The sequence below is a fragment of the Natrix helvetica genome (assembly GCF_964273705.1).
Source record: "Natrix helvetica genome assembly, chromosome: 4".
Taxonomy (NCBI): domain Eukaryota; kingdom Metazoa; phylum Chordata; class Lepidosauria; order Squamata; family Natricidae; genus Natrix; species Natrix helvetica.
Genome location: NC_138550.1, coordinates 72935243 through 72953815, shown reverse-complemented (window position 1 = coordinate 72953815; position 18573 = coordinate 72935243). Strand labels below are relative to the sequence as shown.

General features: G+C 39.8%; 1 protein-coding gene across 7 annotated transcripts in view; it reads right to left on the bottom strand.

The window, feature by feature from the left end:
- Positions 1-18573, bottom strand: part of KIAA0232 — a 94467-nt gene that overhangs the window by 50278 nt on the left and 25616 nt on the right. For 4 of the 7 annotated variants that reach the window (XM_081950071.1, XM_081950069.1, XM_081950075.1 and 1 more), the window contains 4 exons: positions 16411-16915; positions 6048-6185; positions 2561-2627; positions 1261-1345 (listed from right to left, as the gene is read on the bottom strand). In XM_081950071.1, the coding sequence (XP_081806197.1) occupies positions 1261-1345; positions 2561-2627; positions 6048-6185; positions 16411-16641 (521 nt within the window). In that variant the 5' untranslated portion in view covers positions 16642-16915. The remainder of the gene's footprint in view (positions 1-1260; positions 1346-2560; positions 2628-6047; positions 6186-16410; positions 16916-18573) is intronic. The other 3 variants (XM_081950073.1, XM_081950072.1, XM_081950074.1) reach the window with 2 other exon arrangements.

Genomic DNA, 18573 nt, shown 5'->3' with positions numbered 1-18573 from the left:
TTCAGGAAAACTTTGTTGGCTTTGCCGGAGGAAGAAGTTCCTTAAGTCTCTGATAGTGAAAAAGAGGCTGGGGCCACGCTCACAAGTGAGGTGAGTCAGTGGACAACATCCTTCCTGAAAATAAGACCTGGTGCCTTTTTTGGTGGCAAAAATATATAAGACACGGTCTTAATTTTGGGAAAACACAGTAGTAAAATCATCTCTTACAGAAGGCCTTCCTTTCAGACCCAGTAACTTGAGGAGTCAGCTACATCTTGTGCTTTTTCTCACTCAGTTTACAGTCATTGATTGTATCAAAATGTCCTTTCCAATCCAGACTCATGTTGAAATTATTCTACACTGGATGTTGGATATGTCAAACATACTAGATTACTGTCATGACAAAACTGCTAGCAATACTGTTTTTACTGACCATACCAACTTGTGTATTGTTTAGTGTATACTCTAAAGAAATTCCATCTATTACCAGATTCATGCACGTAACAGAGCCTTAAATTATGAACCTTAACTAAAGTTTGTAACTGACAACAAATAATGCCACAATTCTGCCCTGAAAAAAGCATGTAAAATACATCAACAATTATTTTTCTGGAATGGTGTACAAATTTTGGCAGTTGCAAGTGTGGCAGACGCCCCCTCCCTCCAAACTCATTAAGTACATCTAAATATAAAACATTAATACATGATCATATAAAATCAGCATATTAATTCTAGAAAAATTTGTACACCATTCCACCTACCCTTTTCCCTATAAATGTTTAAAAAAACCAATAAATTTTTTTGAAAAAAAAAACAATTATTTTTCTAAGATTATTTGTATTGCTTGCATTCTGTATATTCCTTTCCCTCTAATGTCTTGGTACCTCCATAGAGATGACAAGATGTCAGGACACTATGCTTGGTGTATCTAGGTTGTAACACGCTTCTCTACTCCTCCAAATTATGAATTTGTGTCTCATTATTTCACTAAAAATATAATTTCACAATAAAAACCTGAAGATACATATGTTACTGTTGAGGATAAAACTCAATGTTATCACTCACTAAATGGAAAAGAAACTATATTGGAATGAAAACAGTTCATCTAAACTAATACTACTTTTTTTTTAAAGTGTAATGATCAGTTAAAAACATTTTAATAGAAAATGATAGCTGGAATTCATTACTTCATGGCTAATACCATTGCAGAAAATATGCATGCTTTTCCAATTTAGAAGAATAAAATAATTAAGAGGGTGTTTTTTAAGAAATGCAACATACATTTCTACTTGATCTTTTGCTGCAGGAGATAAATCTATTTCAGGAGGCAAAGAGTCCTCAAGTCTTTTTGAAATCTTCTCCTCCGCTATTAAAAAAAAGTCAGTACAAAAATTTGATCAGACTCATTTTGAAATAAATACAAAAATGCAATCATCAATTCCATATGCTGGCCCACAAGCTTATGTTAAGAATGTATACACTGAATATACAAATGAATTAATTACATCATCCACATTTTTTAACAGTAAACTATTTCATCTATCTGGATATTGGTAGGGAGTTATCAAATTAGTGACAAAGCTCTCACACACAGTTCTAAACCATGAGTTGCATTATTTACAATTTGTTGAAAAAGTACACAATATATACTTAAAATAGTCACACTAATTTTCTCAAAGATTTCCAACAGGACCAAAAGAAAATATTATCCCATTAGGATTGCTCTAAGGAAATTCTGAGAATAATTAAATTTCTTAATTGGTGGCGTGGTGGCGCAGTGGTTAGAATGCAGTATTTCAGGCTAATTCTGACAACTGCCAGCAGTTTGATCCTGACTGGCTCAAGGTTGACTCAGACTTCCATGGGCATCATACTATTGATTACATACTAATATCAACATGTTTTCTTCAACTCTGAAATAATCCCTTGCACTGATAGTAACTACTTCCCTATATTGAAATTATTCAATTTTAATCATTTAATTTTAACTTTTCACCTAGTATCTAGTTCAATCTAATTCAGAAATAAAAATAGTCTTTAGTTAAGTGACTAACTGCAAGAGTTGCCCTAGCCTCCCATTTCTTTAGCTTCCTCCAAAGCTTTATTAAACAATTAATCATGTCAGTGATTGATGCCCCCAAACCATTAAATACTTTCCAAGCATTTCATCTTGGATCCCCTGACTGTGCCCTCCCTATTACTACTGCAGAAATCCACAACTTGATCTCCCAAATCTAATAAAAGGAATGGAGGGGACTTGATACAAGAATGATAGTGCTGTGTATTGGTATCATTTTTTGCACATATGATTTCTATGCAGATATCAATGAAAAGCACCACTTTATAAAATCCCTACTTTTAAAAACGAATACAAGCTTAATCCAGCTAAATACTGTCCAGTCATCCTATTAAGTATAAGCAAATTATATGCCAAGCATAATTATAAAAATCTAATGGATTCAGAGAAAAATCCTAACCACAGAACAAATTGGCTTTAGGCCAGGATTTTACCTTTCTGATCAAGGAGCCACATTCCAGCTTAACATGTCCCAAGAAATCTCATCCCAAAATGGAATCTCACCTTGTTCGCTCTGGAGATCTTTTAGCCTGGAACAAAGTTCCTCAACTAATGTCTCAATCCCAGAACTCTGCAATTAAAAAAACACACTAAACTGAATTATTTATAGCTGAACTTTCATAAAATGCATATCTAGTGATTATTTACATTACTAAAGAATAACGCAAAAAGAATTTGCAAGTCTTTTTTTATGCAGTTGCAGTAAAATTAAAATATATTTTTCCTTAATTTTATATCACTGATTTCATCTAAATAGATATACAGGATTACTGCTCTCTAAATAATGGGAAGATTGGTCTTAAGGGCAAAATAAAATTAATGAAGCAGAAGAATATATTGTTTCAAAGGTGCGTTTAAAAAGGCAACTGGACTTTTTAAATTTTTCTTGAAGATATTTTACATCTTATCCAAGAAGCTTCTTCAGTTCTAACTAACTGGTGGGAATTGAAAGGATTTATAGTCTTTGCAGTCAGCTAGCTGATTAACACTCTGAGGGTCCATTGAAATCATCTGGGGGTTAATCACCTGGATCCTCAAAACCACCAGAATAAGAATGCAACATGTGTGGAACTGTGAATTAAGAAGACAGGTGGTATTGTATCCCTCTCCTTCTGTTGAGAGGACTGTTCAATTTTAACATTAGATAGCATCTTTGATTCCTTTTTCAAGGTTGTTCTTTGTCCAGAATGTAAACTTTGTTGTCTTCAAAGGATTAGCCCTTTTTTTCAGGTAGAGATGGACTACTGAATTCTGTCCTGCTGGTTGGTTCTCCTGTGTTTGTACCATGATTTGTGTAATGGTTGTTTTGGTTTCCCAGTGTACACATCTGAACATGCCTCACTGCACTGTACTGACTATACAAAATTACTCTGGTTGTGTCTGGTTGTTTTGTCATTGGCGTTCACTAGCTTCTATCTTAGTGTTCCTGGTTTAAAGTGTGTATGCATGTTGGGTTTGTTGAAAATCCATGTGAGCTTTTCTGATATTCCTGCAACGTATGGAATGATAACAATGCTCCATTTGTATTTCTTTTCTTCTCTGTTAGGGTTAGGGAACAACATTCCATTTGTTGCAGGAATATCAGAAAAGGACCATTAAAGGATCACATTGTTCCTTCGAAGATTTTAATGTGACATTTGCTTCAATTCTATGCCAATTTCACAAAGACAACCCTAAATGAATCCTTCTGCATGTATTTTGAAGACTGAAAAAATTAAGAACCAAAGTCATTAATTATAACATACATAGCAATGATTCAGTTAAGAAACAATTGTCTATAATTATCTATTAGCACTTAATAGCTCCATAAATAATTTACTGTAGTATATTTTTAATCTATAATGTATCAGCTAATATAAAGCTTCCCAATAACAGGTAGTAATTGTTCTACCGATTTTTTTATTAGTCCGATCTCACTTTGAGTACTATACTGGCTGGAACGCTTAAGAAGGATTCAAGCAAACTGAAACAAAGTCTGAGAATGCCAGTGGAGATTATCAGAATATTAGCAACTAATTCTTATGAAAAGATCTGGAAATATTTAGTCTTCAGGAGAGAAGCATAAGGAGAGATGACAGTTACTTAGATGTGCCTAACATAAGCAGCATAAAATATTTGTAAAAAATATTGAAAGGCTGCCATATTTAAGGGGGATTGAGAAACCTGCTCTTTTATCATTTCAGAGGAAAGAATATGTTACAGGAAGGCAGGTTCTGATTGAATATTACAAATAATTTCCTAATATTTACAACAAATGAGCTATATCAGTGATCCCCCACCTTTCTAGCTCCATGGACTGGCAGAAGCAGAGGGGAGGGGGGAAGGAGATGGTTTTGTGCACGCATCCTGCGCAAATGAAACTTCACAGACCTGCCTGCCATTTGCACAGCCGGGGGGTTGAGGACTCCTAAGTTATATAATCAATTATCCAGAGGTAGCAGCTCTCTTATACCAGATTTATTCAAGCAGAAGTTAACAGTTAATGTTGTCTTAAATGGGACTGATGATTTACGACCACAATTGAGCCCAAAATTTCCATTACCAAGTAAGATAGTTGTTAAGTGAGTTTTACCCCATTTTATGTGAATCTGGCTTCTCCATTGACTTTGCTTGTCAGAAAGTCACAAAAGGTAATGACCTCAGGACACTGCAATATTCATAAATACATGCCAGTTGCCAAGCATCTGAATTTTAATAATGTGACCATGGGGATGCTGCAACAGTCGTAAGTGTTTTCAGTGCCACTGTAACTTCAAAGTCACTAAATGAATGGTTGTAAGTCGAGGTCTACCTATACACATTTTTATGGTTTCTTTGAATCAGTGTTGTTTCCTAGCGACTGGTAGACAAGTTCCTACACTTTTATGGCAAGATTTCAGAAGTGATTTTCCATTGTCCACTTCCTAGGGCTAAGAGAGAATGATGTGCCAAAGGTCACCCAGCTGCCTTGGTGCGCAAGGTGGGATTAGAACCTATGGTTTCCTGAGTTCTAGCCTGATGCCTGAGACGCTACACTAAACTCTCTCTCTTACAAATAAATTTAAAACAACCCAAAAGTTACTCCACTTTCTATAATATAATACACTTTCCATAATTGAATACCATATGCAAATAGAAAACATAACATTATAATAAAAAGAAATAAAAAGAAACTGAAAAAGAAATATAGAATACATTTTCATAGTTACATATACAGATATAAAAGTTCGACATAATTAGTTTACATCAATAAGTGATTCATTTGTAAATTGCCCTTAACATGAACTCCGCAGACCATTGACTATTTGTGGCCATATTTTTTATCTTTCCCATCCTGAAGAATTAGTTGTAAGCGACCTTAAAGAATCTTTCTTTTCCAAATAGCAATTTCTTTGCAATAGGAATACAATCCAAAAAATAAATGCTTAAAATTAGTGAGAGATTGTTCTGAGCAGTAGTTAAATTGTATCTTCCTTACTTTTACTTTCCTTTTTTGAGTTTAATTCATCTGATGATTTAAATTAATTTTATCACCAAAATATTAATGTGAAAACCTGAAGCTTAATGGAAATGGCCAAGCAAATAGCAGGATGGAAGAGTTCTCTCCTGAATCTTCCTGAAAAGAGCACAGAGAATTTAAATTAGTCTGCTGGCTTAGGCTGTGCTGAAAAATACAACGGGACACTGGTATTACCATCAAAATTTGCTATTTACCCATGCACAACAAAAGTAGCGAGCATCTTAAGAACTGCTTGGGGGTTACTTATGGTCAGCCTATTTTAGTCCTATTATAAATGATTATGGATTTAAGTTTAATAAACGGCAAATGCAGAAATTAACATGTTCACATTAAATACAGACTCCATTCTATTCCATTTAATTATATTGAAAATTATTTCCAAAGTAACAATTTCAACTAGATTTTAAAAAATCACCAAAAATTGTTATGCTCTTTTACATCACAATTAAGAATCAGAATTTAAACATAACTGATTATATTGTTAGTCCTTACTTCATCAGAAGCAGAGCGAAGACATTGAACAGCAGCCTGTTTCTTCATTTCTTCTAATGTAAGATCAGAGCACTTTTTCTTACTTTTCCCCCATTTCTTGTAAGCTCCCTTTTCCCAGCCTAGGAAGATGTCATTCTCCTAAAAAAAATGAAAATCATAATAACTGCAATATTTTCTTGTCTTTGCAACTCTTAATGACTTTTAAGGAAGACACTTGGGGGAATATGAGTCTGGAAAGATTAACTACAGATATATATTCTATGAGCCTATTTACTACAATTCTTGGTTTTACTTATATATTTGACATTTCATACCCCATCCTTCCAAGATATTTCTCCAGTTTTACTATTTTTACTATTCAAAACGCAATGTAACATTAGTAATATTTATTGAAATTAGTAGCAGCAACATCTTAAAATAGCAGATAGTAAAAGTGGGTAAAAACCAACTTAGTGACTAGGAACATTAAATTGACTTTATGCCAAAATGTCACTAAAACAGGAACTATGCAGACTGTATTCCATTCACCAGAATATTAAATATCAAATAAAGAAGTTAATGAAACCAGCAACTAGGGACACAATGTTCAAGTTAAATGTACAAGAACTGGAGAAAAAAGTACATGAAACAACTAAAGGCAAAAGTGAGAGAGGGGGAGATGAAAAACGGGGATGGAACTTACCTGATACGCCTCTTCTCATAGTGGGGGAGGAGTATCCAGGATGGGTTGACCTTGTCCTCTCTTGATTGGACTGAGTCAGATAAGCTCTTTTAGCCACGCCTTGGTCACCAGGCTCCACCCAGTTATCGGCGAAGAACTCTTTCCGACTTGCTGTGTCATCCACTCTAGACTTTATTTTAGTTTCAAACCTTTATTTATTACTTCAACAGAACAGTTCAACAAACAACTTAACAATTTCGCAACATACCCATATCAGGGAGGGGCTGGATACTCCTCCCCCACTATGAGAAGATGCGTATCAGGTAAGTACCAACGCCCTTTCTCCATAGTGAGGAGAGGAGTATCCAGGATGGGACGTACCAAAGCCTAGGGACGTACTTATGCCTGGTGAGATCTCTCCCCCGCCTTGCGAACAGTCTGCAAAACCCTACATCAAATGACGCTTCCACAGAAGCAAAAGAGTCCAACTTGTAATTCCTCACAAATGGTGAGGGAGAAGACCCTGTGGCTGCCCTACAGATCTCAGATAGTGAAGCCTGTCTGGCCCCGGCCGCCAAAGTGGCTGAGCTTTGTGTAGAATGTGCTGTGATAGAGCTCGGTGTTTGCAGACCCCGTGCCTGATAGGCAGAAGCAATACAGGTTCTTAACCACCTGCCTATCGTGGTGGAAGTCACCTTGTTCCCCAGGGACCCCGGCTCGAAGGAAACAAATTGGGCTTCCAACTTCCTGTTCGGTCTAGTTCTTCTGAAGTAAATCCTCAGAGCCCTCTTCACGTCCAAGGCATGCCATTTCCTCTCTAATGGGAGGGATGCGTCCTGGCAGAAAGTGGGCAATATCAGCTCCTGCAAGCAATGGAAGCAAGAGCACACCTTGGGTATGAAGAAGGGGTCCAACCTTAGCACTACCCTGTCCTGGTGGTAATACGCAGACATCTTCCCTTGTAGACAGAGCCTGCAGTTCGGATATTCTCCTGGCGGAGGTGATGGCCACCAAAAGGGGCCACCTTAAGTGTCAGGAACTTCAGAGAGACAGTACGCAATGGATCAAACAGAGGGCCTGTCAGAGGGTCCAACATCTTGTGTAAGTCCCAGGAAGGATACCTGTGCATCATGGGCGGTTTAAGATTGGAGGCCCCGTTGAGGAGCCGCTTGACCATCAGATGGTGAGTCAGTGTCTGAGATCTACCGCACAGGAGTACCAATGAAATGTCCGAGACTTGTCTCCTAATCGTGTTGGGAGCCAACCCTCTGTCCAGCCCCGCCTGAAGGAAGTCCAGAACTTGTACAACAGTGGCCCAGACTGGATCGTGGCCCCCAGGGATGTACCATGTTGAAAAAGCCCACCCTGTAGTGCTGTAAATGCGCTCCGTGGAGGGTCTGTGAGCTGCCTGGATAGTTTGTATAACCCTGAGGGAGAAGTGATCTTCCCTCAGGATGCTCTGCTCAAGCGCCAAGCGGTCAACTGGAGCCACTGAGAGTCCGGGTGTTCCAGCGACCCCTGACTGAGGGAGATCCTCTCCTGGAGGATCCTCCAGGGCCTATTCACTGAGAGGGATTGGAGATCGGCAAACCAAGGCCTTCGGGGCCAGTGTGGGGCAATCAGTACTACCTCTGCCCCCTCCCGCAATATTTTTTGTATGACCCTGGGGATCAGGGGTAAGGGTGGATAGGCATAGAGGAGCCCCTGAGGCCAAGGGTCGCGGAGAGCATCTACCCCCTCTGCCCCCTGTGTCCGGTACCTGGAGTAAAACCTCGGGAGCTGGGCATTGAGAGGGATGGCGAATAGGTCAACCTCCAGGCGTCCGAAGCACTCTGCCAGCTCCTCGAAGATTGCTGGCTGCAGCTTCCACTCCGAATTGTCCACCTTGGTCCGGCTGAGCCAGTCAGCTCTGATGTTCTCTACCCCTGCTATACGTTCTGCTCTCAGCGAATGCTGTCTAAGGTCATAGGCTATCTGAGATGCTTCTGCAATTTCTCATAGTTGGACATCCAATTCTGAGTTTGTGGTGGGTTCAGGCATGGGGACTGGCCTGTCTGACCCTTTTGCCATGGCTAGAAGGGTGCTATGATTCTATGCCTAGGATTAGCTCAGAAAATTTCTTGACTGTGTTATGAATTCTTTGAGTTCAATTCACTTGTCGGCCACTAGGTGCATTGCAAGACTTTGTAGATGCAGGTGCAGTTCACGTGTCAGCCACTAGAGTGCATTGCAAAACTTTGTAGACTCAGACGCAGTTCATTGGTCAGCCACTAGAGTACGTTGCAGGGCTTTGGAGATGCAGGCGCAGTTCACTGGTCAGCCATTAGAGTACGTTGCAGGGCTTTGGAGAAGCAGACGCAGTTCACGTGTCAGCTACTAGAGTGTGTTGCCAGACTTTGCAAATGTAGGCACAGTTCATGTGTCAGCCACTAGAGTGCGTTGCAAAACTTAGTAGATGCAGTTCACTGGTCAGCCACTAGAGTGCATTGCAGGGCTTTGGAGATGCAGGCGCAGTTCACGAGTTGGCCTGAAATACTGGATTGCAGTTTGTAGAGGAGCCACTAGAGGGCGCTGCTTGTGTCTGTTTGGAGTAATTGGTAATGGCGCCTTCCTTGCTGTTAAAGGATGGAAGGCTGAGTCAATCTTGAGCCAGTGAGATTTGAACTGCCAAACTGTAGCTAGCAGTCAGCTGAAGTAGCCTGCAGTACTGCACTCTAACCCCTGTGCTACCTCGGCTCTAGTTGCCAAGGCTATTCTGCTGGTTAGGTTGTCAAGCTGACTCTTCAGTTTTTGGAATTCCTAAGGGTCTTTACCCGAACTCGGAACCCGTCTGCTTTCTCAGTGTATCAGAGAAGAACAAAAACAGGCTTTTCAGAGCAGATTGAATCAGCTAGGTGGTAGACGCTGCATTTCTCATGCAACTCTTGGCCCCTTTTTAATACATTTTCTTAATCACAAGAGTCCTTCATCTCAGGAGAGATAATCAGCCTTTCTCACTGAAATGGGATGTTCCTCTTTGCTCCAACAGGGGGTGGGGGAAATCCCGGCAGCTGATTTCAGTTAGAATGTCCCTTTTACTCGAGGGGAGCTCAAAATGACCTCAACTTTACACTGTTCTGCCTCTGGTGGTTGCCCACCCTCATGCCTGCAGAGGTAGAAGGGAGGCTTGAGGAGAATGCCCCGTAGTGAGGGAGACTGCCATCCCTGGATAAAGCCCCAGATGCCTGAGGTATCAATGGGAATCCTCACTTGGTGGGAGGGATCCTCCTCTGTGATCGCATCAGGCTCCATACCAGGGGGAGCTTTCTTGCTGATGGCCTTATGGCAGATGCGCCCTAGGGTTTTATATCTCTGCCTTTCATATTTAGAGGCAGATTTGGGAGGCTTGGAGCCGGAGCTTGCCTCTTTAGCCACCCTGGAGGAGGTGTGCTTCATTTTGTTCTTTGCCTTGCCACCCCCACCCTTAGATGGACCTTCAGCGGTAATCTCTAACCTGATTGGAGGCTCTTCTGCCCCTCCAGTGGAGCTGCCGCCTTTAGAAGCGAGGATGTGATTCCTGCCTGTGTCCTCTGAGCTGCAGGAGGCCGCCACCTTGGGCCACGTGGGGACTCTCCTCCCCCTTCTTTCCAAATGGCGCTGCGTGGCAAATACAACAGCCCTGCCGGTCAGAGCTTTGAAAAGCGGCTTGTGCTACTAAGAGCTGCCACGCTCTCTCCTGTGGTCTCCTGTTGTTAACAGCAGCTCACTGAGAGCCTTGCCGCCCCCTCCACCAGCTGCTTTCCTTTCTCTTCCTTAAAGGGAAAGTTTTTCCATAAAAGGAAGACCTTCTTTAAAGGGAAAGCCTCAGCAGCGATCGTTGCTCTGTCTGGGCTTCTCTGGTTAGTCAGGCGCTCAGAAAAGAATTGAATAGGGCTTGCATAAATCGTGATAGCAAGGTTGCCGGAACACAGGATGACAAAGCCCAAGGTGTCGAAGGGAATTTTCACCAGGGAGGGGTCCCCTTCTGCAGCCCTGCCAGTTGAAGAGAAACCTGGTAATCTTTCCTCAGGTTCCAGGCCAGGGGGGAGGGGTCTTCCTGCTGCTGGCCTTGTGGCCGATGCGCTCCAAGGCTTGGTGCCTCTGCCTTTCATACTTGGAGCTAGGCTTGGGGGGTTTGAATCCACAGCCTGCTTCTTTAGCCCCCTTTTGGCTTCCTTTTGGCCTTTGCCTTGCCTCCCCCGCCCTTGGCTGATGCCTCCGAGATGGTTTCTAATGTTTTTAAGGGCTCCTCAGTGCCTCCGGTGGTTGCTGGCTGCAGGGCTGAGTGCTTGGCTCCTGCCAGCTCCTCTGAGATGCTGGGGGCTGCCATCTTGGACCATGTGGTTTCAAAATGGCTCCCGGCTCCAAATTCAAAAAGATCTTCTTTACTGGAGCACGTGGAAGCGGCTTGTGCTTTTGCAGGCTGCGGCGCGTCTCCCGCTGCCGCTGGGGGCTCTCTCTCGTCTCCCCCTGCCTCCCACAGCTCTTTCTGAGCCTCTCCGGCTCTCACCTTGTTCTCTGGGGATCGTTGCCAGCGTGGGCGCTCTGGGGCATTTTAAAACACCGCGGTTCATCGCTCAACCCGAGGGGAGCGGTGGAGTACTCCGGCGCCCTTAGAGCCTTCTTGGGCATTGACCTTTCTGCAGAGGCCTCTGCAGAGCTCGCTTGCCTGTCTTTGGTGAGAGTCCTCACTTAGTGCCCTGGGTCTTGCTCTGTGACCTGGGCTGCATGCCACTTTAGCGGTTGCTGCGCAGGCTTTCTACCCCCACTGGGGGTTTCCTTAGCCTCTACTGATTGATCAGGCAGCATGGAGGCAATTTCGATCGCTTTTGCAGCAATTTAAAAAATTTATCCTTTAAGTTTCTTCAGGATCTCAGGATGAACACAGCTGTCTGTTGATGGACTGAGTCGATAACTGGGTGGAGCCTGGTGACCAAGGTGTGGCTAAAAGAGCTTATCTGACTCAGTCCAATCAAGAGAGGACAAGGTCAACCCATCTTGGATACTCCTCCCCTCACTATGGAGAACACTCAAATTGTCCTTAGAGTCTCTGGATAAGCAGATTTTGCCTGAAGTGGAACAGCTAAATCAGATATAATCCCAATCCAATATCATACTTATCTTGAGAAGAACTAAAAAAACCTCCCTCATCTGTGTAACAGAAAATATCAATAATTTTTCATTATGTCATAACTCATATGCTGCCACTTGGTGACTGACTCCTTCTGCATGACAATTCAAAGACTATGGACTTTTTTCCTCCCCAATGGCCTCAAATTGATAATTTTCCTCAATGAATAAACACATATAATGTTTTGATTTATTTGCTTCACTGTGTTCTCTTTATCTAGTTTTAGAACTTGCAAGGAGAACAGATTATATTTGAGGCATATATATTTATACAGAAATGTTGAAAATTCAAAAGATTCACAAACTTGTAAGCACCAATGTAGAATGACCTTCCTAGTGAATGTGAGCGGTATCATATCAAAGATACATAATTTAACAGAAAAATCTCATCTATACTTCCTAGTTATCCAAACTACTGACTCTCATTAGTTTTGATTATTTCTTCTATGGTTCAATTCTGCTTTTTAAAAATTTTACTTAGTATACAATTGTATCTTAAGTCCTTTCTTCTTTCTTTCCCTTTCCCCTGAATTATATTATAGCAAGTCTCCCATTTCTTCAATGTACTTGAACAGAAAAGAAGCCACTGCTTATCAGATACTTGCAGCATAAATTGTACCAGAAATATTGCTTCTACTCAAGCTAGGTGCTAGAGATTATGGTAATTTTTACTATTTAAGACAATTAAAAGAATAAATAATATACAAGAAAAAGGTTAAAACAAAGCTATATTAATACATCAGAAAGACATACAGAGACAAAATGATAAAACAAAGAGTGCTTTGGCATTTGGCTTTCAAGTTTCAAAATTATCTATTTCCTCTGATTTTTCTATTTTATTCTGTGATACAGGTAGAATTAATGTAGGAAAAGAAAGTAACAAGGGATTCTCTGCACCTAATTTCTAATAGAAAGCAGCAATTTTATGTACAGAATAAGCATGCCAAATTACATCTCTGTACAACAATAAGCATCTCATATTTACTAAGAAGTGTATATGTGTGTGTTTGTGTGTGTTGTATTTGTGCTGATAAATAAATAAAGTAAAAATAAAGAAATAAATAAATAAAAATAAATTTGTGCTGATAAATATTTATCAGCACAAATACAACACAAATATAAAAAGACAACATTAAAAATAAAAATATGATTTTCTGCCTGGATGGTTTTCTGTAATGAGCCGAAGGACAGAAAGGGGGAGTAGTGAGCTTCCTCCCATATTTGGGCATACCAGGGGTTGTAACACAAATATATATATAGTCAAAACAGGGCTATGAAAGTAACTGCATCACTGCTCAATGCCTAAGAAAAAGCCCTACCAAAAAATTTCTATGACTCTCCCTTAGCACTGCATCCAGTCTTCTCCAGGAAGAGAAGCAGAGATGAACTGGGAAGGGGGCAGAAAAATGTAGCCGACAAGTGACATGTCAAACAATGTCTAAGCAAATATTTCCAAGAATGTTTGATGCTCATATCTGGAATTAAAACATGAACTTTACAATAACTCACCCTTTAATTCTTTCCTACAAATTACGATGAATTATAGAAAAAGTAAAGAATGTTAGTATCAGAACCTAAGCCTTAAGAATGGTGACTGCAACACTGTATAATATTGAATACATGAGTGCAGCTTTTAAATACATTTCCCAGCCATGTTCTTCTTTTTACGCATGACAGCAAAGCATTAAGAGCTAGGACTTTGGGCCAATGGGATGCTTCAAACTGGAATGAAATAACGTGCCCTGAATGACTAGCCATGGGACAATTCACTGTGGGATAACTCACTGTAGCCAACTCGCCTCATAACTCAAGAGAGGGACAAGTAAAATTGCAGCTTACACTAGCCTCAAAGACTTCTAACCTAAGAAGATTCAACCCTAAAGCAAGACAAGGCCTGCTGCAATTCAATTGTCCCTCTCTTGAATTATGTCATGTTGAATATCCCCTGATGAATTGGTCAGGGCAAGTTGTCCTAACCTCTTCATAACTCAGGTACTCACAAAACATTATCTGAAGAGTATCACATAAAGGATGGTTTGGGAAACAATCCTAATATAAGCCAATATAGTGATAATAGCATTCTTGCGACTTATTTTTTTTTAATATTTTAAAAGCGATTACTCCCATAATACTATAACTATAGCCTTTCTAGACCAAGTCATAGGTTATTCACTTATATGAATGGTCTAATAAATGAGTAGTTAAAAGTTCCTATACACATTAAAAAACAGAAAACGAACATGAAAATAATACAAGATAATTAATATATATCACAGTTAGGGCAAAAAGCATAATTCTACATCCCAATGCAGAACACACAAGTTAAATAACTGCAAAGCATAACAATGCTTGGGAGAAAAAAATGTTTTAGATTCCTAATTAAAAATACCTTGATACTTCATTAGCAAAGTCACATCGCTAAAAAAGCCACCAAACTCATTTCACTTGAATAAAGTTTTCAGTTCTCTCTCAATAACTAGTTTTCTATACCATTAACCATTCAAGATTTCTACCAATTGGAGAAGAATAAGCCCACCCAGCTCTGAATTCAGCCCTCTTGACTAGGGAGTGTCCCCAACAGAAAAAAAAGACTTCCTAACTGTGTTTCACAACATAGACTTAGTCTAGCTTCAGGAATATACTATTCATTTAATATTTTTGAGCAGAAATGCATATTGTAGAGCTTTTAAAATGAATGACTTAAATGAAAAATACAAAACCAAGCACAGTGGTTTTCAAAACATGTCTATTCAGTACTCTACTTGTTGGCTAGCTAAGAATTTTGAGATGCAGGGTACAAAGCACATTCCCAAGTAATTTCAGTTGCCTAGTCCAGCCTTCTCCTACTTCCAGATAAATTGGGACAGAAGGGAACTGTATCTATTCAGATTTTTTTAAAATCTGAATATGCATACACAAAAACACAGTAATATGTATGCCCACACACCTTTATACATGGCACACAGTAATGCACATGTAATATTAGATGGGGTGGAGAGCAAAGCAAATCCAATTAAAGTGGTGTATAAAAGCTGTATGTTATATGACTGAAATAGAATAAAAAACATTTGCATTTTTATGAGTATAGCAGTGGTGGATTCCTACCGGTTTGGCCTGGTTCGGCCGAACCGGTAGTGGTATTGGCGGCCTGGGTCGCTGGAACCTGCAGCGACCCAGGCCTGCCACACCCCAGAACTGGTTCCCCGGTGTCATCTGCCGTTGCCGGCATGTTTCTACGCATGTGCAGAACAGTTTCTGTCAACCACATGCGCAGCAATGCACAGTGGGGGCGCGTGCAAAATGCCCTCTCACCAAACCAGTAGTAAACCAATTATGAATCCACCACTGCAGTATAGGTAAATGACTAGAAAACACATGGGAAGGTAAAGTACAGCAAGAAGTGAAAGAACACCAGGAAAGTAGTGGGAAGCTAAATGAGAGCAATGGGGTGAAGTAGAGATGAGGAAAGAAAAAATATAGAATGAAAAAAGAAGGGGATATCAGCATTCTGCAGGGTACAGCACATAGTTTGGAATGCAAAGAGAGAAGCTAGGACAGTAATGAAAATGCAGCAAAAATAGAAGACAAGGAGAATGGGAAGGTGCACCAGGGAACAAAAGAATTCAAGGGAATGGGAGCAAGGGAGGGCAATGAGGTATTGGAGCACATCAAAGTCAGGACAGTAGGACTGAGTTGTAGCATAGCAGAATGGGGCAAAGGGAAAGAGAGGCACACCAGTGGGAATGTGGCAGGGAAATGGACAAAACCAGTTTATGCCCGCAGTTTCTAAACTCGTATAAAACAGCAGCTTTTATTACAGCAAAAGTAGACTTTTCTGTTCTTTAAATTTTTCTTTTTTAAAAGGATCTAAGAAGATTTAGCACAGTTCACTACAAACATTTAAGACTTTTGAAATACAATGGCTTTCTAATAAAATATAGGTATCCCTCAACTTATGACCACGATTGAACCCAAAGATAAATATGTTGCTAAGAGAGATATTTATTAAGTAATTTTGCTCCATTTTACCTTTCTTGATACAGTTGTTAAGTAAATAACGGCAGTTGTTAATTACACAATTGTTAAGTGAATCTGGCTTCCCCAATGACTTTACTTGCCAGAAGGTCACAAAAAGTAATCACATGACCCTGGGACACTGCAACCGTCATAAATATGAACCAATTGCAAAGCATTCAAATTTTGATCATGTGACCATGGTGATACTGAAACTGTCATAAGTGTGAAAAATAATCATAAATCACTTTTTCAATGCTGTTGTGACTCTGAACGGTCACTAAATAAATAGTATGCCCCATCTTCCAAACTGTATCAAAATTATTTTTGAAGTTCAGTTTTACAAAGGCATTCTGTCATGATGGTTATTTTATCAAACAACGCACTGAGTATATCTAAATTTTGGGATAAGCTTCAAAAGTCCCAAGTTTCCTGTTCTAAAAATATGAAACTATAATGTATTATTTATTATAATAGCATACACAGATAATTTAAAACATACTTATTTTTCAGTCAAGCACATCTAAAATATGTAAATACCTGTTCCTGCAGATCGTAGTCATAATTATCATGCAGCAGAAGACTGAGGACATAGCGAGTATAAATCATGGCATCAATGCCACATTTTTCTAGCTCTTGTCCCAGCCAGGTCTGCACAGGGCCCAAAGCCTGAAGCAGAGACATTTCTGAAACAGATACAGGACCCAGACAGGAGCTTGAGGAGCTTTCAGATGGCAAACCATCCACAACAACTGTATAGACTAGGTGCATGAATCTAGGTGGCTTTCATCCTTAGAACATGAAGCATTTTCTGTAGATGATATTCCGTGGGAACCTGGAGGTAGATATTTTCACTCCAGTACAGAGGAGACACGCTTGACATCTAGGACAATCATTTATATTTGCTGGCAGTTAACAGTCTAAAGACAAGACCCACTCTTCAGGCATAACCAGAGTATACTAAATCTTAACAGGAAACACATGTTTATGTGCATTTTTCTACCTTAATTTCACATTGAAGCCAGATGTAAATCCCCAGCAGGACCTATAAAAAGGGGAAAAAAGAAATTGTGACTTGTATTAAGAAAACAGATAGTAATTAAGATCTCTCTCTCTCTCCCTCCCTCCCCCCCCTCTCTCTGCAGTAATCAAACTCAGCTTCCTATAAATGGAGCATACAATAAAAGGCAAGTCTCACAGAAAGAATTAGACATGCACCTGCTTAGAATGCCGAGAAGTTAGAATTTTAAAAAACTTGAGGAGCTTCTTCCAAATCACTTGTCTTTTCATCATTTAGAAATACAAACTACCTATGAATACATTCACCATATTAGAACTCACTAACTTGATTTTCATGCACCCCATGTTACATTAGCAGTAAGCAGTGAACATGCTTATATGTTATTCTCCAAGGCACCTGAGGGTAGAACAAGAAGCAATGGGTGGAAACTAATCAAGGAGAGAAGCAATTTAGAACTGAGGAGAAATTTCCTGACAGTTAGAACAATTAATCAGTGGAACAGCTTGCCTCCAGAAGTTGTGAATGCCCCAACACTGGAAGTCTTTAAGAAGATGTTGGATAGCCATCTGTCTGAAACGGTATAGGGTTTCCTGCCTAGGCAGGGGGTTGGACTAGAAGGCCTCCAAGGTCCCTTCCAACTCTACTATTGTATTGTATTATAACAGATGGAATATGAATTTAATTTTAGTACAATGGCAGTGCCTGGTTAGTTGAAAGAACTACAATTATTATGTGTGAAGTACCAAAGAAAGAAAGAAAATGCCAATCTAATAAAAAATCTGCTGCTAAATTAAGTTTTTTATATTCATTTATATAAAAATATAGTTAATGATTGAGAGCACATAATTAAGAATATGTGGAACATTAATTATGTTATAGTATTGCATTCTCCACTGTGCTAGAGAATAATCTCACAATCATAGCTCTAACTCTAGAATGTTCTATTCCTCCTTTAAAACACTTCCAGTTTGAAGGGTTAGTTTCCACCAGTATAAAACCACTGAGCCATCCAGAAATGGTGAGAGGAATTGAATGACTGCCCTTTTTTAATTTCCTATGTTTAACTATTTAATAATTAATTTTCTAATGTCTGAAAACTATGAGAGAAAGTAAGAAAAGCTCAGCTTTCCAGTTCTAAATGTAAATTGAAATAAAAGATGGTGCAGATAATTAGTTATATCTTAGGATTTTAGAAACACAGAAGATACACTAGATATGTATGAATTTACAAAAATGTTTCCAACTATATGCCCATTTGTGAGAGCCAAGCATCTATCCAGAACAAGTTGCTATTGCAGGACAACCTTGGTAGGATCACTGCTGATAACCTAGTGAGCAATTTCTTCAACACTAGGGAATGGCAATCAGTTCCTTATTCCATTTGCCCTGAGCAATCACCTTTGGAGTTTGATAGCAACACTAACTATCCCAACAGGCCTGACATGTCCTAACAGAATTACACTAAAAGAGATTACTGTATTGTGAGAGAACAAGGAGAATGGCCACTCAAACGTTTCTATCTCCAACAGAGGGAGGGGCTGAAGTATCTGACTCTTACAGGTAATCCTCTTTTGGAACCATTTGTTCAGCGACCATTTGAAGTTACAATGGCATTGAATGAATGGTGGTTACAACTGTCCTTGGAGTTTTGGATATCCATGAAATCATATTCTTGGCAAATC